General features: G+C 52.6%; 1 protein-coding gene across 3 annotated transcripts in view; it reads right to left on the reverse strand.

The window, feature by feature from the left end:
• Window positions 1–3,118: 3,118 nt before the first annotated feature.
• AHRR (aryl hydrocarbon receptor repressor) overlaps window positions 3,119–22,525 on the reverse strand; it is an 82,453-nt gene continuing 63,046 nt past the window's right edge. For all 3 annotated transcript variants that reach the window (XM_014734950.3, XM_023625908.2, XM_070246167.1), the window contains 6 exons: window positions 16,748–16,877; window positions 15,709–15,845; window positions 12,911–13,110; window positions 8,099–8,160; window positions 7,693–7,834; window positions 3,119–6,762 (listed from right to left, as the gene is read on the reverse strand). In XM_014734950.3, coding sequence (XP_014590436.1) covers window positions 5,724–6,762; window positions 7,693–7,834; window positions 8,099–8,160; window positions 12,911–13,110; window positions 15,709–15,845; window positions 16,748–16,877 — 1,710 coding nt within the window. In that variant the 3' untranslated portion in view covers window positions 3,119–5,723. The remainder of the gene's footprint in view (window positions 6,763–7,692; window positions 7,835–8,098; window positions 8,161–12,910; window positions 13,111–15,708; window positions 15,846–16,747; window positions 16,878–22,525) is intronic.

The raw sequence follows: 22,525 nt of genomic DNA on the forward strand, positions 1-22,525 counted from the left end.
ACTGTTACTTCAAAATGTAGCAACGTGTAACATACAAAATGGAGACTCATGCTATGGATGTCTCTGTGGATGTAGGACTCCCTAATGCCTTCCTCAGTTAACCAAGATGGTTAACAATAGCATGCTTTGTTAATGGACATTTTTTTTTCCTCCTTAAAACTGAAAAAATAAAACCTTCATTAAAAACCCTTCTTGGGGGCTGGCCTGGTGGTGTAGTTAAGTTCAGGCATTCAGCTTCAGCAGCCCAGGGTTTGCAGTTTTGGATCCCTGGTGCTAACCTACACACCGCTCATCAAGCCATGTTGTGGCGGCGACCCACATACAACATAGAGGAAGATTGGCACAGATGTTAGCTCAGGGACAATCTTCCTCATCAAAAAAACCCAAACCCAAAACCTTTCTTGACTTCTGTTTTTGGCAGACCAAATAACTGAACAACATCCTACAGAACAACTAGGAATATTGGATGAAGATAGCAAGCACCCTTTTAAATGCACAAGTGAATTCACAGACAAGCACAGGGGATGTTCTGGTGGCAAAGCAAAGAGGGAAGAGAGATGAGTGGAGATTTTCGCTGCTGGAGGGGGTCAGGTGGGGAGAGGGAGTCCTGACGCCCAGGTGGGACAGACTCAGACTCCTCCAGGAAGCCAGGGTGCTCAAAGGCTGTATCCTCAGTGCACAGTGGGCTGGAGAAAACAAACCACAAAACCCCATACAAGCAACTTCTCCCAGGTACCAGGATGGCCAGGAGGCTTGCCTGCCTCCATCAGGGTCCCATGTCAGGGAAGGCCCCCCCAAGAATTCATAGCTGGCGGCCTGCACTTCATGCAGGCCTAACCCCTCCTCAGCCTAGAGGCTCTTAATGAAACTCGCCCCTTGGCAGAAGCAAACCAGGAACATGTCTAGAGAGGCCTCCCCACCCTCGGCATCAGTAAAGTGGGGGTGAGGCGGCGTGCTCCTGTGTCCAGAGACCCTTGTCTGTTCTTGGGAGAATAGAGATCTTGATCAGCTCCAACTTAGACTTTGCTAAATGCGCATGTTAATGGTAACCACTGAAGAAATAAAACAGAATTGTAACTTCCAAGCAAATAGGGGAAAGGAACAGAGAGAACACAAGCAATCCCATAGGGACAGTAGGAAGGGAAGAAACATCAAAGGATCATATGTAACGAGAAACCAAAAGAAGAGGTAGAAATGTTTGAATACACCAATTATCAGAACACAGTAAATGGATTTTAAAACAGTGAAAGTTATGTATAAGAAAAACATCTAAAACATAAAGGAACAGGATGGTTAGGCGTGGATGGGGTTTGCACACCAGCCAGTCAGGCCGAGAAAGCTGGTGTGGCAATATTAATATCAGACAAAATGAGCTTTATGTCAAAGGCACTGTCAGAGAGATTTTCTTAAGATGCAAAACACATAAGCCATAAAGAAAAAGAATGACTATTTGCTATGCTAAAAGTTTAAACTCATCTGATTTTTTAAAAAATCCTTAAATGAAAGACAAGCCACAAACCGAGAGAAAATGCATAACTGACGAAATGCTGCTATCCTGCATATAAAAAGAACTGCAATAAAAAGTTCAGGAAAGGACAAGCAAGTGCAGGAGGCACAGGAAAGGCTGGAGCTGCACACTTAGGGAAGAAACCAGGCTGGGGGTGTCTGCTGGTGGCTGACTGGAGTCCTTAGGGGGGTCTTGGGGGCCCTCCTGCCTGCAGCCCACTCAACCTTCAAACCACAGCCCAGGGTCATCCCCACTCGAAGCCTTGGCTGCTGGGCCCACAACCTTGACGTCAGGTCTTGGCTCAGATGCTGCCTCCCAGCGCAGCTTTGCTCACAAATCACCACGTGGGCTACCCCCGCCTGGCTAATCTATTTACACAGCACCTGTCCCCTTCGCTAGGCTGCAGAACTTAGGTGGTCTGTGGTCACTTGTCTGCACCCCTTCCCCCATGCACACACGGGGAGAGACCCCACAGAGCTGCCTCACCCATCCACCAGTGAGGACACAGCGAGACGTCTGTGACCCAGAAGTGGAGCTTCACCCAACCATGCCAGCACCCTGATGTCAGACTTCCAGCCGCCAGAAATTTGAGAAATGAATGTCTGTTGTTGCTAAGCTGCCCAGCGTGCAGCACTTTCGTTATAGCAGCCCAAACGTACTGAGACACATGCACAGTGGCAGGACCCCTGTGGAGGATACTTAGGCAGCAGCTAGTGAGCAAAGGTGTATTGTTGTCAGCATTCTCAGGACTGTCCTCCGTCCTGCAGAAGCACACAGGCGGGTGGGCAGCTGCTGGGCGGGTAGAGGAAGTCTGGAATTGACCCACATGTCTGTCCGCAGAGCAGATAAGTGGTGGTAGAGTCATCTGAGGGAGTGAAAACGAGGGATCTCCATGTACAGGTCTCAACACCCATGAGTCTAAAGACTAAAGAGCAAGGATAAGATGGGGAGGGCATGGGGGGGAGTAGGGGGCGTGGGGTGCGGGGCAGGGCATGGGGGAAGGCAGGCTAGGCAGGCGGCCACGAGGGCTGGAGCGGCTGGATTAGACCCAGCAGATGGGGGTAGGCTGGCCTGGCCTCCCCTGAGAAGGACACTGGAGTCTGAGGATGCAGAGGAGCCTGGTCAGGGCTGGACCTTCTCAGCAGGGGCAGATCCGAGCTCTGCTCAGGGCACTGACGTGTCTTCAATTTGGGGAGTGTTCTCTGACCAAAGGAAAGGAAAACACCACTTCCTGGGCCTGGGAGGGGTCTCTGTGTGGGCCCTGATGACCCCCTGCCCCTTCCCACACACCTGCCACCAAGTCCTGGGCTGGGTGGGGCTGACCCCTCAGGGTCCCCCACACACACGGGAACCAGACATCTGCTCCCTACAGGACAGGCCGAGCCTGGGGTGTCCTGAAGGCACCTGGGAGGGTCCCCCAACCCTGAGTGATGGCGGGAGAGGGGCTGGTGGGCAGAGGAGAAAGTGCTGCAGGGCCCACAGCAAGGACGTGGCTGGGTGGGTCTCCCTCCTCCTGTGACTTCCGGCTCCAGCATGTCTATTTTCTCTTTATTACTGCCTGGCATCTAGTGGTGGAGGACTGTCTCAGAATGTAAATTAACCAACACACACTTCAAAGGAAATAAAGTGACTTCATTTGGAAAATCAAGTAGATGTTTCCATTTATGGTAAATACTATCAACATGTGATTTATTTTACACCAATATTGCAAATTTAATACAAACCACAGTATCAGAAATATATTTGAAAGCTCTTTCTAAAGGCACTGAGAAAACAGTACAAAAAGCTACATTATAGAGTATCCATTTAAAAAATTTCAACATCTGTCTAGATATTGAAAACTTTTTTCTTCCAGAAGAAACTGCAAAAATATAAAATATAATTTGTATTTATCGCCTCCCTTCCATCCCATTCCCACATTATACTTGATTTTAATCTTTTCGGCTATATAGGCAAAAGCTACAGACCACAGGAACACATAAGCTTGTAATTAGTACTGATAATGACATTCTAAAGCAGAAATTACCACATCTGCACCTTCTACATCTATCAGCATCCTCCCCATACAACTTCTCAGGAGGGGCATGGGTGTAAAAATCACGAAAGTGCTCATTCAGGGAAGTTTTGATGCTGACCCAGCAGAGGAGGGACCGGGGCTCCAGGACCTGGGCCCTGAGCATGATGGGCATCTCCAAGCAGAGCTGATGTCCAGATGCTGAAGTCCACATCAACAAAGCGTGACTTGCCCGCCCACCAACTATGGCCAATATGGTGCCCATGGTCCCAGAAGAGTGAGTGCAGAGGGCTGCACTGAGTGTCGGGGAGCAGGCAGCCAGGTGGCCCTTGTGGGCAGGGACAGCTGTGTGCTAACCTCACGTGAGGCTCACGCTGGCAGCTCCTCTTTGGTTACACTGGGATCTGGCTATGGTGTGCAAATATGCAGTGACGTCTCAGAGCTCCTTCCTTTCAGTCCCTTGTTTTCCCAGTTACATGTTACATGCATGCAATACTGAGACTCCCAGGTGGAGGTGAACTTAGAGGGCACATGCCCTTGTCCCTGAGGAGGAGGAGTCTACCCCCCAGCACAGCTGGGCCCAGCCACAGGGGCACTTGACCCCAAGAGCTCCCCACTGCTGCTTCCTTCTGCTTGGGGTGATTTCCATGCCTGGTGCACCCCCTGCACTAATGCACCAGTGGGGTGGGGTCGCCAGGAAGGTGCAGTGCCATCTCTGGGTGGGGACTCTGGGCGACCTCCACTTTTTCTTTTTAAAGATTAGCCCTGAGCCAACATCTGTTGCCAATCTTCTTTTTTTTTTCTTCTTCTTCTTCTCCCCAAGGCCCCCCAGTACATAGTTGTATATTTTAATCGTGGGTCCTTCTGGTTCTGCTATGTGGGATGCCACCTCAGCATGGCCTGATCAGTGGTGCTAGGTCTGCACCCAGGATTCAAACCGGCGAAACCCTGGGCCGCCAAAGCGGAGCGCGCGAACTTTACCACTCGGCCATGGGGCCGGCCCCTCTGCTTTATGATTTATGCTCTTGTATCTAAATTTCCTACACCAGAAGGTAGTTACCTTTACAACTTTGTTTAAAAACATCACCTGTCTGCCCTGTCTCTAATAATTCTTCCTGAGACGGCGATTGGAATCCTCATTTGAAAAACTGTAGACAGTCAACAAGAGAGCAAGACAAGTCCGCTTCCTATTTCTTTTCTCCACGTTTTGTACTTTTCTATACGCCATGGGTCACTTAACAACACAGAGATGTTCTGAGAAATGCATGGTTATACGATTTCATCGTTGTGTGAAAATCATAGAGTGACATACACAAACCTAGGCGGTCCAGCCTACTACACACCTAGGCGCCGTGGGACTAATCTTCCTGGACCACCGTCATAGACAGTCCCTCATTGACTGAAACGTTGCTATGCAGCGTGTGACTGCACTTCCAAACCCAGACTCTGTAAACTCCAAGTCACATGATGTGCTGAGACAGATTAGCATAAACCATCTTCAGAGGCCCATTACAAACACCAGAGAAACTTCCAGAAGGAACAGGATATTATCCTGTCAGTTTCCACTCCAAGTATGGCCTCAAACTCCGCTGTGGAGTCGTAGAGCACATGTTGCATACTGTAGTGAGTGCAGGACCTGGCGCTGACACCTCTCCTGCCTGGAACTTTCTAGATTCCCTCCATGGATGGGCACATGGTCACCTGTAGCTCAGTGAGTTATGTTCCTAATTTATTGTCTGGGCAGTGGAATACCAAGGGTGTGACTGCTCTCTGAAATCCACTCCATGCAGGCGTCGATCTCCCTTCACAGCCAGGCAGGGAAGCTGGGAGGTGGGTGTGGGGCCCCTGGAAACCACACGGCAGACATGATTGCTGGTCAGCCTGCACTCACTGCCACCTCTTGGAGCATGGAGTCCTGCCCACCAGGCCAACATGTCTCACTTTGGCTGCTTTCAGAAAAATTTTAATTCCTCGAAGAGAAATACTATCCTACTTGAACAGACTTAAAACCACTTTGCATTTAAGAACTTCCATGATATTTTACAAAATACAGAATACACTGTTGCATTGCTCCAGATGTAATGGGACTGGACTTGTGCAACTCTGCAGAGTGTTGCTTAAGAGAGGCTCTGGCCTGCACCCCGCCCCGGCTGAGGGGTAAATCTGAGCGCGGACAGACGCCAGTTTTTAGAAATGCCCCTTCTATGGCAGGAAAGTGCACTCAGAGGCCTTGGGCGGCATCAGTGTTGCCAAGCCACTCTTGGGGAACACCCCGGGCACCCCACCCTGGCTGTGAGGACCCCATGAGGGCGAGTCCAGGGGCTCACGCTTGACGACGGGTGCAGCTCCAGGAGCTCTGCAGTCACAGCCCAGAGTCGGGGGCAGGGGGCCCCGCGCACAGAGGCCGGGCGGGGGCTCCGGCTCGGGAAGACCATGCATGTGCTCCAGGCAGGCACACTGTGTGGGGTGGAACGGGGCCAGTTCCCTGCCGGGTCTGGGGTGAGCCCCCAGCAGGCCATGCCCCATATGCGGGGTGTAGCAGTGGTGCCTGGGGTCTGGCTCTGACTTCAGGTGCATCCTGGTAGGGAAAGTGACCAGCTGTCTCTTGGCCACCTCACTGGCTCCCAGCCACATGCGGCCTGGGGACACAGAGTAGCCATCTGCTGTATCCTCGGACCCAGAGTCACTCTCCATCTTGATGGGCACATCAAGTGACAACATGGTGTTGCACAGGGCTCCTGGGGGCATCGGCACACCTCGCAACTTGGCATCCTCGGTAGAATAGCCCCCCACTGCAAGATGCTGTGCTGCGGGCTGAGGGAGCCCATTCTCCAGGCTCCCCTGGGGGAAGGGGCAGCTGGTGGGAGGGTGCCCCTGGCCCTGACCGCGGTCCCGCAAGGCTCTGCTTGTCCGGCTGCCGTATGCACTGGGGGAATGGTTCGCTGGGTGAGAGCTGGGTGAATTCCTGAAAGCAGTGACGCCACTGGCATGGAGGGTGCCCTGGACGCCCAGGTAGGGCATGCAGGAACCGTGAGGCACAGCACGCACGGAGAACAGATCACGCTTGCTGGGTTCCAGCTTCAGCTGGGTGCCATCCTGACCGTGTTTCCCTGTTGTCCAATTCAGGTGCTTCCCGGGTGCGGAGGTCTCCAAGTGGCAGTTGTAACTATGTATTTCCTTCTGCCCCCTCGTGCTGGAGGAGCCACTGGACACCCTCCCGAGCTCCTCTGCTCCCCTGTCCCTGCGGAGAGGAGGTGGCCCGTCAGAGCAGGATGGCGATTGGCTGACCTCCTTGGCTGGGGCCTCTAGGGGTGAAACAGCTGTACCTGTGAGGCCTGCCATGTGCCATGCCCCATGGCACATGGCCGCCGCTCTCACCTGCCCAGCAGCCCTAGGATGCCGGTGCCAGCATCCGCCCTTCCTGTAATGACCCTCCCGCAGCCTCCCCACACCGGGCAGGGCTCCAAGGGCTCAGGGGCGAGTGGGGCGCAGAATGTGTGTGCCATCCACCCTTTCCCAGGGAGGTATCTCTGAGAGGCACAGGCCACATGTCAAGGATCAGACACACTGCTATTAACACTGGGGGGGCGGGGGTCCTGGGTGCAAACAGCCCTGTCAAACTACAGCAGACACAGCCTTTGGCCATCTCTGTGCGCTAAGCCCTGTCAATGGCCATGCTGCCACTGTGCTCAGGACACTGTGCGGCATCAGGGCTGGCACCTGTGGTGATGGAGGAGACAGTGACTGGGAGGGCAGGACAGAGCCCAGCACCTACGTGGCCAGGCCAGTCCTCTGACAGGAGGCCCACTGGTCAGGGAGCCGGCAGAGCCCAGGTGGGGCAGGCAGGGGCCCTGTGGGAGGGGAGGGTGTGAGGTGGAGGGGGTTTCCGAGCAAAGGTGAGTGTGGAGGACAGGAAGGTCACTGAGGGTCCAGGCCACAGGTGAAGGGTGAGCCCAGAGGTCCTGAGAGCCCTGGCTGAAGCCCCCGCTGCCCCAGGCCAGTTCCCAGACATGTAGTGACTACTTCTAGGGTGAGAAGCGTGTTTGGGCATGCTCGGCATGTGTCTGCAGGTGTCACTAAGAGGGAGGTTTAGCTGTCATGGTCCAGGCCACCAGACTGGCCACCAGTCACTCTTTTCTTTCTCAACACTGGGCTGTGAGGTGCCACTTACCCTGCGGCTCCCTCAGGGTCAAAGATGAGGTCAGAGCCACCCCTGAGGCACAGGCATGAGGCCCTGGCTGGAACCCGGGCCCAGTGGCCAGCATCGGTCTGTGTCCTGAACACCGAAATGCTGTTTTCCCCATTGCTCCTTCCTGTCAGGATTTAGAGAAACGAAAAGCTGTCATTGCGTGAACTGAACAGCGTCCTGTTCTCAGGCAATGTGACTCATCGAGTTCCTCAGAAATGCACAGACCAGGGCCCACAGGAACAGGCAGTCAGCCAACAAACGCCAACGCCCTCCAAAAGGGCATTTCCGTGGAATACGCCACGGTTTCCAGGGGCACGGAGAGCCCTCCAAGGGACAGAGACACATCTACCCATTTGAAAAAGATGAGACAGTGAATTTTAAAAAGTACCTGCTAAGTAACTGGGTTTTCCGTGCAATTCTGATTCACACAGACTGGTGGTAGTTTTTGCCCTGTGAAGAATAGATAACAGCAAGATAGAGTGTAGATTAAATGTGTGTTGATGGTACAAATAAACAACGTGGCAGGTACTACTGATGATGAGAGCAGAAGACAACAATAACTCACAGTTTTAATTTTTTGTAGATTGTAAAGCCTTTTCTCAGTTACAGATTTGCTGAAAATTCTAATTCATGTAACTTCTCAAGCCAATAAAGGGCTAGTGTATTTGCTTCAGAAGTAGATGTACACAAGGGATGATTTCAGTGCTTTTGTTTTTTTCTGGATGGCCAGAATGAAAATATAGTTGATTCTTGTGATTTGCAGTAGTTATGTTCTGCAAAGTCACCGTGAACACTCAGTGAATATGAACCCTTGCCCCAGGGGAGCGTATGCACACCGCCCCCCCCCACCCAAATACACATCTCACAGACCTTATAATCTTAAATCCTAAGGCAACTCATCCTGGTCGATTCTATCATATTTTTCGAAAGAAAAACAGAGGCTCAGAAGGGTTAAATGACTTGCCTGAGGCCAGCCATTGGCGGGTGCAGTAGTGGGATTCAAAGCTCGTCCAGCTGGCCTCAGAGCCAGGGCTTCCTGCACTCACTGCCCTACCGCTCCATCCTCCAGTCACATCTGGAGGAGAGCTGAGACAAAAGGGGCTGAGACAAGAGGGGAGAGAACAGAGACGAGAGATTAGAGAGGAGAACAGAGACTGAGAATAGAGACAAGAGAACAGAGAAGAGAACAGAGGTGAGAGATGAGAGACGAGAACAGAGATGACAGATTAGAGATGAGAACAGAGAGGAGAACACAGATGAGAGATTAGAGATGAGAACAGAGAGGAGAGACTAGAGATGAGAACAGAGAGGAGAGAACAGAGACGAGAGATTAGAGATGAGAACAGAGATGAGAGACTAGAGATGAGAACAGACGAGAGATTAGAGATGAGAACAGAGGAGAGAATGGGGATAAGAGATTAGAGATGAGAGAACAGAGACGAGAGATTAGAGATGAGAACAGAGGAGAGAATGGGGATAAGAGATTAGAGATGAGAGAACAGAGACAAGAGAACAGAGATGAGAGACTAGAAATGAGAACAGAGACTGAGAATAGAGACAGGAGAACAGAGGAGAGAACAGAGACAAGAGAACAGAGACGAGAGATGAGAACAGAGAGGAGAGGACAGAGATGAGAGATTAGAGAGGAGAACAGAGACTGAGAATAGAGACAAGAGAACAGAGAAGAGAACAGAGATGAGAGATTAGAGATGAGAACAGAGATGAGAGATTAGAGATGAGAACAGAGACGAGAGATTAGAGATGAGAACAGAGGAGAGAATGGGGATAAGAGATTAGAGATGAGAGAACAGAGACGAAAGAACAGAGAGGAGCGACTAGAGATGAGAACAGAGATGAAACAGAGATGAGAACAGAGACAAGAGAATAGAGATAAGAGAACAGAGACTGAGAACAGAGAGGAGAGATTAGAGTCAAGAACAGAGACGGGAGACTAGAGATGAGAGAAGCGTGGCAAGAACAGAAACAGAACTGAGACAAGAGGATGGTGCGTCGCCCTCAGCTGGGAACATGAGCATCCATCGAGTGGCTCAAATTTTTGCCACGACGTGCATGTCTAGGATTGGCTGCAACAGCCCCTGGGTGTTGATGTTAGAACACACATAAATTTTAGCGAGTAGGAAGGTTCACACATACATATTCTGTGAACAGTTAGAAGTGAAAGACACGTCCCCACATCCCTTCAGGAAAAGTTGTGGAGGACGTGTCTGGGGGATGACCGTGGGCCTTCTAGAGCAGCCTCTCAGGGCATCTTCTCTGGGTTTGCCTCTTACGCCATCTCCAAGCTCAGAGGTGAAGGCCACGTATGTGCTCAAAGTTGGCTTATGAATCCGGCTCAGAGCAGGAGGTAATTCCAAAAAAAACTAGGAAGCTGAGAGAAGTGATTTGCTCCTTTCTCAAAATGTTGGGTGGGAGCCAGCATTCTCCGCTGGGGCTTTGTCTTCCCCTCTGAGTTTCAGTACCACTCTGGACAGTATGTCTGCACTGACTGAGCTCTCATTACACGTGCCAGCTTCACATCCCTTGCTGCACTGGTCCTCGCGAGCCATCCCAGGTGGGCAGATCTGCCTACAGAGGAGTAGGGTGACCCGGAGCCCACACCTGCTGCCCCCACGCCTGAGCACCTGTGCAGCCAGCCTGCACTTCCCCGAACGGGCACCAGGGGGCAGCAGGACCCCTCAGAAAAGAGATGGGAGGGGAGCGTGTTCCTCTACCTTGTTTGTAGAGCTGGAAACAATACAGAAAAGAGAAATCTCCTCCTGTGAGTTTCAATTACAATTATTAAGCCAAAACAGCTTAAAAATACAGAAAACTCTGCGACAGTAAATGCAGATGGAGAGTGTTTCAGGGGATGAGGGCGTGAGTCCCGGTGGCGAGACCCAGGTGCGGAGGGCTCGCCCGGCAGGCAGCTGACGTCACAGTGAACTCTGCAGGAGTGGGCTGGCCCCGCGCAATGACCTCCTCGCTCTGCACACCTTCACATTGATCACTTGCTATCTCTCTTGTTTTTATAGTTTTCTCCCTTGAGTATTCTGCTTTCCCTCCCTTATATTTTATGACATTTTATATTTTTAAAAATGAGGCATGTATATTTAATTTTAAAATGCTCCAGAAAACTGCTGTCCTAGCACGCTAGCCTGGTCAGGGCACCCAGAGGACGGCCTGGGCCTCCCTCCCTGCACACGGCGAGACTGTCGGGGGGCGGGGGGTGCCTATGCCACCAAGGCAGCGGCTCCACCTGCAGACCTGAGGCAACCATGTCCTCAGGAGCAGAAACAGGAGCAAGCATCTCAAGAACCCAGAGCACAGCATAGAAGCGGCTGTTGTCAGGTTTTCTAATTGTCTGAATGGTCAGCTTGAGGACATCAACGGTGAATCGTGGCCACTGAAGAGGAATGGACACTCACACCCACCAGACAGGAGGGGCCTGCAGGTGGCTCTGGGGACTGCAGAGAGAAGACTGGGGCCCTTCCTCCCCTCCCAGTGTCACCGTGTACAAGGTGCGCAGGAATTCCCTAGACTAGGTCACAGAGCCCTCATATTCCTTATGGACAGGCCCCCATTTGGGGCATCAGGCTGTCAGCAGGTGTGTAACCAGGACCCTTCCACAGAACTCAGGGCTAAGAAGTGGGTCCTGGTGGACGTGATGTTCCCACTGATGGTGTGAGTGAGAACACAGAAGCACCTACACCGAACTGAAGGGACAGGCAGAGGGAGGGGAAGCAAGTACGTGGGATCCTGTTGAGTCCCAGATCTAAAACCCACAGTCAAGGACCGGAGGCTGGGGCTGTCACAGACAAAGGGGCAGGCTGGCTTGGCCCAGCCCCCGCTCTGCGCTCAGACCCCCATCCCATCTGATGGTGGTTTAGGCAGATGGCACCGCCCTGGAGGAGGCACGGGGAGCCCAAAGCCCAGACATTCCCAGGTCAGGGAGGGCAGAAAGGGGTGCGTTGTGCGCTCGCCTCCTGAAAGGGCCCAACAAGGCAGTAACCCAGGAGGTGGCACTGGTGGAGGCTTTCCTGGCAAGCAGGAGGCAGGAGAGGGGGACAGGTGTTCCCAAAGGAGATGCCAGGCCTGTGCGTTCCCTGGGCGAGCCGAGATGCCCTGCGTCAAAAGGCATGATGCAAACTCATGTGACTGCACTCTGTGAGTGAAGGAAGCCCACTGTGGGTCACAGGTGGCTGGGGGGACACCCGACAGGCACTTGGGGCAGAAGGAGTGAGAAGGACAGTGCTGAGAAGGCTCCCTCTTGGAGAGTGCCCCCTGGCCCTCGGAGGGGACTCTGCTGGTGTAGCTGGAAAGCTGTGCTGCTCTGAGCTCTCTGTTTCAAGCCCTGTTGGGTCTTGGCTGAGGCCCCCTGGAGCCCATGAGCTGGAGGCAGGGCCCAGTGGGGATGCTCCTCTGCAGCTGCTGGCTCGGCTGAGCTCCACTGTGGGGACAGTCACTAAGGGACAGAAAAGTGGCTTGGGGACTCAGGGGTCTTTTGACAGCCTGCACCTGTGACCCATGTGGGGAAGGCGTCTTGCACATTCCACTGGGGGAGACAAAAGTCACATCTCAGGCCTCCCCACCTCCCTTCTCCCCGGGTCTCACTCACAAGGTGTCTTTCCACACAGTTGGAAAACATGGTTTACATACGCACAACATCTTAAATCGTTCCCAAGAGACTGATTTGTGCAACACAGATCTGACCATGCCAAGAAACCACAGACGTGAGTCACCCAGGAAACTCAGTGCAAGGTGACCCACTACCGAAAAGCTGAGGGTACTCTGCATGGGCAGTGGGGCAGCCGTGCTGGGTCTCCGCCATCTGGGGACATCTGTCTCTGGCCTTTGTCCCAGTGGTGAGTGCTGTGTGTGAGGGTGGGACAGCAAAGAGAAGAGGCTGCGGCCCCTGGACTCGCATCCCCCACAGTGGACATGGGCTCAGGGTGCTCATTTTGAGACCGTAACTGGAAGAGTTAGGAACAAGCGCTGCAGGCGGTGTTTGGTGCCACACTTCACAAATATTAGTTTAGAAGCATTTCTTCCTTCTAATAGTTGTTTCCTACATAATGTACCAGCTTTACAACACCAAGATTCTCATTTTATTGCTTGTGGAATAGACAGAAATGCTCAGTGTCGAGACGCTCTGTTTCAAGAACCCGTGGTGAGTGCAGCTGCCCAGGGGGCCCTTACTCACTTTGTGTCCATTGTTGCTGAGATGTCCACCCTGTGCTTCGCCCTCAAAAATGCACTCTTCATTTTCATCTCTGCCACGGAAGGCAGGAGCACAGGTACCACGATGCAGAAGAGGGAGAGTCGTGGGGGCAGGACGGTCCCCGAGGGTGCCTTCCTTTTCTGTCCAAACAGGAATTGCAGTTTTCCTTGAAACTGCATCGTCTGGTGTTTTAAAGACAGAAATGAAAGCAGGTTCACAGAGCAAATTAGCAACACTGTCAAAGGACAGGAAACTCGAATTCTCAGGGATAGAAGCAGAGTCTTATCCTGAGTCTCTAAGGAGACACGAACGAACACTTCTTCCATACTTCGCCTCCTTGGGACATGTACTCTCCCAGGCCTTCAGAATCATTCACGGGCTCCTCTGGAGTCTGTGTAATATTGTTTAACTGACAAGCATGTTCTCATGTGGGCGTTCACGGGTGTGTGGGTGCGTGAGCTGACCCTTACACAGTAGGCGTGAATGTACGTCAACCAGGGCTGTCACTGACCTGTGGCAGAGCCATCAGCCAGCCCCCGGGGAGGATTTGCTGGAGTAGATAATCTCTGAGGATGGTTCCAGCTTTAACCCTCCATTTCCAAGTCATCATCCCTTCATTCATGATCATAAGACTTAACACACAACCTGATTTTGTTTAGAATATCTAGCAAGAGTTAAAAAGCCAGCAAGCAACTTAGGAGTTTGTGATAAAAGAAAATAAAAGATCTCTCTGCAATGGAAAAGCTAATCCTAACTGAGTTAGTTACTAAGTGTCTTCAAGGAAGAATGACTCCACAACGTGACCCCACTCTCTCCATATCCTAATCCCATCCATCCATCTGTCCATTCATGCTCCCATCCATCTATCCTCCTAACCATCCACCCCTCCATCCATCCATTTATCCTGCTGTCCATCTATCCATCCATCCATCCATCCCTCCATCCATCCTGCCCTCCATCTATCCATCCATCCCTCCATCCATCCATCCTCCCATCCATCCCTCCATCCATCTCTCCATCCCTCCATCCATCCCTCCATCCATCCATCCCTCCATCCATCTATCGATCTATCCTCCCATCCATCCATCTCTCCATCCCTCCATCCATCCCTCCATCCCTCCATCCATCCATCCATCCATCCTCCCATCCATCCCTCCATCCATCGATCGATCTATCCTCCCATCCATCCATCTCTCCATCCCTCCATCCATCCCTCCATCCATCCCTCCATCCTCCCATCCATCCATCTATCCATCCATCCTCCCATCCCTCCATCCCTCCCTCCATCCCTCCCTCCTCCCATCCATCCCTCCATCCATCCCTCCATCCACTATCCATCCATCCATCCCTCCATCCATCTGTCCATCCATCTATCCTTCCATCCACCTACCCATCCATCTGTCCATCTCTCCATTTGTCTCTGGATTTATTGAACGAAGAAACACTCACAAAGCACCCAGTCACCAGCTTGGTGTGGTGGATTCAAAGCAGTGGTGTACTGGGATATGTTTAAGATCCAACTCTCCAGAGACAAAAGCCCTCACTTCCAGTGTTTACCAATTTCTTTGGTGTAAACATTCCCACCATAGCTGATTTCAAGCTACTAACCTAATGCCAACTAGACCTCCAAGACCCTGAAATTCTAACACTGGGCTGTCGTGCATCTTGTGCAGACTGTGGGGACAGGGTGGCTTTCACACAGCCACGGGGTAGAGCTGGGAAGAGCCCAGGAGTTGTGCAAATGTTGCATTACACACTGGCCTGTTCTCAGCACACTCATCTTGGGTGCCAGAGCCCTTTCATGTGTGTGCAGTGAAATAAGACGGACACTTTTCAAACTAATTTCTTTTGTTTGTTTCCTCTACTCAGTGCTTTGTTTTACAATTTCCTGCCAAACACCAAACATCAGGGGTTCGTCCCTCCAGGGGACCCACAGCCCAGGTGGGAAGATGGACCCCCCAGAAGGCCCCAAAGTCAAGGTGGATGAGACAGACCGCCAGGGACCCACAGCCTAGGTGGGGCTGGGGAGGAGCGTGTGGTGGTCGTGGGAGTGGGGCACCTCTACACACATCCATGATGGACCAGAAGCTGAGCCCAAAGGCCCAAGAGTCCTGGGGCCAGAGGGTCAGGTGTTGCATTACTGCCACAAGGATGGGGGCATAGGGGCTGCTGGGAGAGCTGTAACCCAGGAGACTCTGCGAACAGGCTGGGGAGGGGGGTGGCAGAGGTTCTGGAGAAGGATACAGGCATTGGGGTCTGCAAGGTGGGCGGAGGGCTGAGGTGGGCTGGGGGCTCTGTTTTGTTGTACTGAGGAGGATGGCTCCTCCTTCCCCTCCTCCCTTTCAGTGAGGCGCTGGGAGAGGAAATGGCCAAACAAGAGACTGGAAACCCCAGCTATCTATTTGCAAGAGAAGAGATTAAAACCAAAACGCCTGGCAGAGACATATTCTCAGATCTGAGGCTCTCCTGATCCTCAGTTCTGGGTGGGCTCCATGTGCAGGATGTGGGGTGCACCAGGAATAGGTTCTAAAAGTACAACTGAATGTGAATAACCCACCACAGTATAAACTACTGCAGATTTTAACTATGTCGTCTTGTCCTGTCATCTGTCCATCCCAGACCTCACATTCCGCTGTCCTCTCGTCCCGCTCAGCCCTGCTGTACAAGGACGAGGTGAGCGCCTCCTAGCCCTCCCTGGTCCCTGTATTCCTTCTGCACCAGGCGGAGTGCAGGAACACATCCCAGACGTCAGGGATCCCCCGCCCGACCCACTCACTCACCAGGAAGCCCGAGGTGCTGTCCAGCAGGCAGCGCACGCGGCAGACGAAGCAGCGGGTCAGGAAGGCCGAGTACTCCGTGGGCGAACCCGCACCCCCCTCCTGGGCCCTGAGCAGCCTTCCCAGGACGGCGTCCTCTCCTGCCCAGGTGGGCACAGGCAGCCATGTGGCCGGGAGGCGAGACGGAGAGAAACCGTAAAGACACTCTGATAAGTGTGTCGTACGTGTAACAGCAAGCGGTGAGCACATCACACACACACAACACACGCCTGTGCCGCATGCCCACGGGCACACAGCTGGTGTTTCTCCCTGCCCCCCGCCTCTCTTCCACCCCCGCAGAGACCATTTGTCTTCACTGTCCTTTGCCCTTAAAAACGTCCTTTTAGGAGAGTTCATGTATCATGATAGATCAGTTGTTTAGTGTTGCTGGTTTGAGTTTTATAAAACGCTGCTGTGTCGGCACCAGGGGTTTCTTTTTTCACTCAACTTTAGGGGTAAGTCGTGCTGTTGTGTGAGGCTATGCTGTAAACTTTTTTGACTTGTTTACAACTTCTGGGGAGACATGTGAGAGGATCGACTCTTCCTGCAAGGGATGCCCGTGGACAGCACCCCATCCCCTCACAGCCCGATGTCCTGTCCCCTCGCACTCCCATTCCCCATGGAGCTGCGCCTGTGGAGCGTGTCTGGGGGTGCTTTGCAGGCAGTCTTGCCCAGAACGGGCAACGTCTCTGAACAGACAACAATCTTTTGGGGCTTTTTTCACATAAATCTAACATAGCCAAAGGAATTTCCTGGAAGATGTGCGTCTTGGGGGGCAGTTTGCAAACCAAGAGACAAGTATTGCTGCTTCTTGGCGAGGTGGTCTCACGCCTCACTGAGCAGAGAAGCAGCCAGGGAGGCGCGTAGGGGCGCACTGGAGACGGTGGGGGCGTGTGGGAGGAGGTCCATGAGGACGGGTCGTCACTGCACTCAGTGTGAAAGGAAGGGAGGAAGAGAAAGCACCATGCAGTCACACAAAGTGCCACGCCTCAGTTGGACCCACCTGTCTCCGAGCGCAGCGGCTGCCCACACACCACCTGGGGAGGGTCCATGGCCCAGTGCAGCTGCCGGCAGAAGTCCTGACGGTCATCCACGTGGATGTAGTCGTAGATGTTTTGGTGCATCACATCCGTCTGAAACATTGCAAAAGTCATTTCAGCTCTAAGTGAATTTTCACATTTTATTCCAGTGATCAATAACCACAAAGTGTCTCATCCATCTGTCAAAAGCAAGCCACAGCCAAGGAGAGAAGGTCTGTGGAAGGACAGGAGTGTGGCCTCGAGACACTCCCTCCTGGGAGGATGTCCACGCAGCCTGGAACACCAGGTGTCCAACGCACGAGGTGCAGAGCCGGGCATGCTGCTGGTGCCTGACCTCCCACCCACCCGGCAGGCAGAGCCCTCGGGCAGAGCAGGCGGCTCAGACACCAAACGCCTTCTGGGGCCAAGATACTTCTTCTCCAAACATCTCCAAACTGACGACCCTCCGCGACTCGGAGAATTCGTCAAGTTGTGTGTCAGCCCCCGCGTTATACTTGAATCACAGTTCACTGGGAAGGCACCCCTCTGAGGTGAGGTGGGAGCCAGCAGGTGAGACGAGAGTCCCCAGTGAGGCGAGAGCCTGGCCAATGACTTCCTTCTCCCAAGCACCTCTGGCCTGGCCAGTGACCCTCCAGGATGCTGCAAGGACTCACCAGTCCACAGCCCTCTCTCTGGTCCTCTTCCTCCCACCTGTTCGGGTCCCAAATGCCAAGGCCGATGCTCATGGCACCAGGTCCACACTGGAAAGCTGAGTCTGGGGCACAGAGCCACACCCACGGGCTACAGAGACCAGCTTCAGTGGAACACAACTGTGGTTACTGTCGGTAAAAACCGTCCTCAGTGTGTTGATGAATGAGGAGGCCCTGCACCCCTCCCCGCGACCTCCTCTACTGAAGAGTGCTACTCACGACCCGCAGGGAGCCCAGCCTGAGAACACTTGACGAACCCGCCAGGTGGTCAGCCACTTCTCCAGAACCGAAGGCTTCTCCTTGAAACCTTTCTAGTTCCCATCATTTCCCAAACGGATCATTACAATAACTTAGTAGAGGGAAATTCCTGAAGAATCAAGACTTTGGAAACAGGGTTATCTTTCAAGAAGGTAACCAGTAAACTGGCCCAGAGTGGGTGAGATCCACCCTCATTGTTGCCCGTAACTCTGTGGCTAAGGCCCCTTGGGATCCCTGAGGGTCAAACAAGATGCAGCCTCAGGAAGGTAGAGCAGGGATGCCACCACAGCTCCAAGGGCAGACTCTCATCACCTGTGTGCCCACAGCCCAAGGCGACCACAGCTCCAAGGGCAGACTCTCATCACCTGTGTGTCCACAGCCCAAGGCCACCACAGCTCCAAGGGCAGACTCTCATCACCTGTGTGCCCACAGCCCAAGGCGACATGTCTTCACCGAGAGGAGTGGACACAGGTCAGCAGGGGTGTTGCCCTTGGTCAGTGTTGTCCAGGGCCAGGGTCTCTGGATGTGCACGTGGGGCCAACGGGCAGAGACCAGCTCGCAGTGCAAGTGAACGTATCAGGCCTTCCTTCCAGCCCAAGACCCACCGGCTCCGCCTCACCTGGTGGTTCTCACCTCAGCTGGTGGTTCTTGTCTCACCTGATGGTTCTCATCTCACCGGGCAGGCAGCTCTTGCCTCACCTGGCGGCTCCCGTCTTACCTGGCAACTTTACGATCACAGTGCACTTCCTATAGCAATGCTTTCTTAATAAACTTTCGTGATTCAGGCATAATGTGTAGGCTGAAAAGTGCCCAAGTCCTACACACACAGCCTGACGATTTCCCCATGTGAACACCACCCAGTCAGGAACCAGGACACCACAGCATCTCAGAGCCCCTTCCCCACCTCCTCCCCAGAGGTGGTGGTGGTGCAGGCTGGTTCTGCACCTGAATGCAGCGCTGTGCTCTCTGGTGTCTGTCTCCTCTGCTCAGCATCACAACGGTGACACTCACATTGCGTGTGTGGCGGCCTTCCACTCCTCTTGTTGATGGTATTTCATTGTGAATGTCCCACGACTGATCAGCCCACTCTACTGCTCATAGCTGTCTGGGCGTCTCCCATCTGAGCCCATTACAAAGGCTGCCACTGTGTCTCTGAGTGCACTTCTGTGCGTACACACCCAGGAGTGGAATTTCTGGGTCACGGGGTCGCAGAGATTCAGCTTTAGAAGATAACATCAGTTTTCCAAAGTTGTGTGCGAATACACACACCTGCTGTGGCTGTGTAGAAAATTTCCAGTTGCTTCTCGTTCTGGCCAACATTTGGCATTTTCAGCTTTTTTCAATTGAGCCGCTGTGGGGATGTGTCGTGGTTTCTTACTATGGTTTTAATTTGCACATCATGAAGACTAATAAAATTGAGCATCTTCTCAGATATTTATTGGTATTTAAATGCAAGTGAGTGTGCACATACATGTCGTGTGTGTGCATCTGTGGCCTATTTGTGATTTTTCACAAATTTCCAGTGAGCTTTTTGCCAATCTGTCAGTGTTCCTTCTCTGTTCTGGACATGAGCGCTTTATTGGGTGTACCCGTTGCGAACATCCTCCCTCCCTGGCTGGCCTCTCTGCTCTCTTAGTGGGTCTAACACAGTCTGATTCTTCAGTCCTTCCATGTGGATGAGGTTTTTGTCCTGTCGAAGAAATCTTTCCTCATAGTTCTCCTAACTCTGCCCTGTTATCATCTAGAAACTTCTACCGTCCACCTCATAGTTACTGTGCATGGCATAAGGTAAGAGTCAAGCTTCATTTCCTCCCATGTGGATCTGTTCTGCCCTGCGGCATTTCCTGAAAGACCCCCACAGCCCCCAGTCCAGCAGGGCCAGCTGAACCACACACTCCACATCTATGCGTGTGCGTCTGCCCTGAATCCAGTTGTCTCCTGGGTCTGCGGTCCACCCTTGCAGTGATCCCACCACGTTGTAACTGCTAGTTTCACAGGAAGCCTTGTCTCTGGAACCCTAAGTCCCCTAGTAACCCTAACTCCTGCTCCCCGGCTCCCCCGACGGGCTTACTCTGCATTCTCAATTCACTTGTCAATTTCCACCGAGAAGCTGCTCAGTTTTCATGGTAATATCATTAATTCTGTAGCTTGATCTGACATCTTTATAATAATAATATTGAGTCCTCCAATCCATGAATAGGGCCTATCCTTCAATTTATCTGAATCCTCTTTCGTTTCTTTGGATAATGTTTTATATTTTCTCTGTGGAGTTCTGGCATATCACCGGTTGAATGCGTTACTGAGAATCCGGGGTGTTTCCATCCTGTTGTAGACGGCATTTTCCCCTCAATGGTTTTGACCAAAGGAAAAGACTGTGCTGACTCTGAGCACTGGGGAGTCATAATTCTCACAGTAAACTAATGAACAGGCACCCTGACTCACATCCTTCTCTCGCGAGCGTTAACAGGTGACCCAGGCGTTGCCGAGCCCCGGAGGGTGGTGAGTGGCCAACGGGCTTCCCTGGTTGCGCTGTCCATCATCTCCATACACCTTCGTCAATTAACGAAAGGGATGCGTGGGCTTAATATGCATGGTGCGCGTCTGCGGCTTAACCAGAACAAGAGACAGACGAACCTGGAGGGGGCAATAAAAACTGGAAAAGCGGGGCCGGCCCGGTGGCGCAGCGGTTAAGAAGTTCGCCCGTTCCTCTTCTCGGTGGCCGAGGGTTCACCGGTTCGGATCCCGGGTGCAGACATGGCACTGCTTGGCAAAAAGCCATGGGAGGCATCCCACGTATAAAGTAGAGGAAGATGGGCACAGATGTTAGCTCAGGGCCAGCCTTCCTCAGAAAAAAGAGGAGGATTGGCAGCAGTTAGCTCAGGACTGATCTTCCTCAAAAAAAAAAAAAACAAACCTCGAAAAGCACTTCTGACTAAGGCAAACTTGGAGATGTATTAAATGTGAATATTTTTCAGGTTGAAGAAACAAAGTTCTGGAGTGTAATAATTAGTGTGGCCCGTATGACCGCCCTCAGTCTTTCTTAACCTCCTAGAGTCTGATTCCTGCAGAGCAAGGTCAAGAGAAATAAATAGTGGGAAAAATTCGAGAAGGAGGGGAGAGAATAATATAACAATTCCTCAAACACTTCAAAAGCAAACACGGCGTCCATCAAGTAAAGCCAATCTTTATTTTAGCTCTACACCATCATTTATGGAGTTCAGACAGCAGCATTACCAAGTTTAACAAGCTGCTCGACCCAGCAGCTACGGGCCCCCCGTGCAGAGCATGCACCTGCTGCCTGACCCGTGGGATTCACAACTGCCCCAACACAGGACAACTCCCTGAGATGCTCACCTTTGAGAGAAAGGATGACTCTTGAATCAATAAATGTCAGTGACAACTACAATACACACCTATAGCCCATCTATTCATCGCAAGGAGCACTGGGCTTGCAGACGATGACAGTAGTCACGCTGTGGTTCACTGTGGTCACAGGGAAACAGCGGGCTCCTGACCTTCTGTGAAGCCTCTGCACAAGAAGCCAGAGCAGCACAGAGCTGCTCTAATATCTCCATGAAACATTTTGCATACACCAGTGGCAATGTCTGATTTAATTTCATTTGGGAACAATTTCCTTATAATAAAAGGCAAAACTTTATTTTACTTCTAACACTTGGAGGGAAATAACCAAATTCCAAGAAAACAAAAGCCCAATTAGCAAGTTCAGACCTGGACTCGAATTTGCTCTGCAGGTCACCTGCACTGACCACTGAAGCCAAACCCTGAGGTGAGACCTCTGAGTTACAGCAGACAGCCCTGGGACTGTCTGGAGAACTCATGGGGCAACTCAGGACACAGTGACTGAAACTAAAAGAAATTCTGAGCACGTGAAGGCAGACCAAACCGCATGTCTTTAGATTCAGGCCCTGCACGCACCACCAAGGAGAGGAAGCCAAAGCTTCACCATTTAGGGGCTGGGGTCGCATGGTGTCCGCATCCTGGTGCTGTCCACCAGCAGGGTCTTAGGGATGATGACTCATTCCCATTCTCCCAAGACCCGGCATCTTCAGGAGTCGGACACGGTGGCGGAGCTCCTGGCCTCACACGCTGTCAGGAGCCGCCAAGGGGAGAAATGCCTTGGGCAGCCACCCCTGAGACAGCCTGGTGATAGAGATGTGTCACAGGCGCAACGCCCTCCCAAACGCTCTGCACGTTCAGGGACCCACAATGTCCCAGCAGCAGCCTCGGAGGCGGACACTTCTGTTGTCCCATCAGTGAAGGAAAATGAGGCTCAGCGCGGTCACCTAACTGCTGAGACAGAGCCGAGGCTGGACTGTGTAGTCTGAGGCGGCAGCCCCGGGGTGAGGCTCTGTGGAGGTCACGCCCACCACTCGATTCACTCACCATCGCTGGCCCCATCCCGTGGGGTCCTCCACCAGGGCCACACCTCAATGGCTGCAGGTGCCAACTCAGGCCAGGTGATCAGCTGCAGCTAGATGCTTTGGGTACGGTGGACGGCCAAAGGACTGTCCCAGGGCCAGTGACAGGAAAGAAGCCTGGTCAGGACAGGGTGTGGCAGTCATCCTGCCCTTGGGTTCACGGGTAGGAAAGTAAACTTAGAGGTGGGTGTCAGAGGAAGTGCTTCTCAGAATCACCTGCAGAGTGACAGCTACTTCAGTTTTGGAAACGATTCAAAATGATGGTTTTCAGTGGGGCCAGCCCCATGGCCTAGTGGCTGAGCCTGCATGCTCCACTCTGGCAGCCCGGGTTCAGTTCCTGGGCACAGACCTACAC

Source organism: Equus caballus, chromosome 21 (assembly GCF_041296265.1).
Source record: "Equus caballus isolate H_3958 breed thoroughbred chromosome 21, TB-T2T, whole genome shotgun sequence".
NCBI lineage: Eukaryota > Metazoa > Chordata > Mammalia > Perissodactyla > Equidae > Equus > Equus caballus.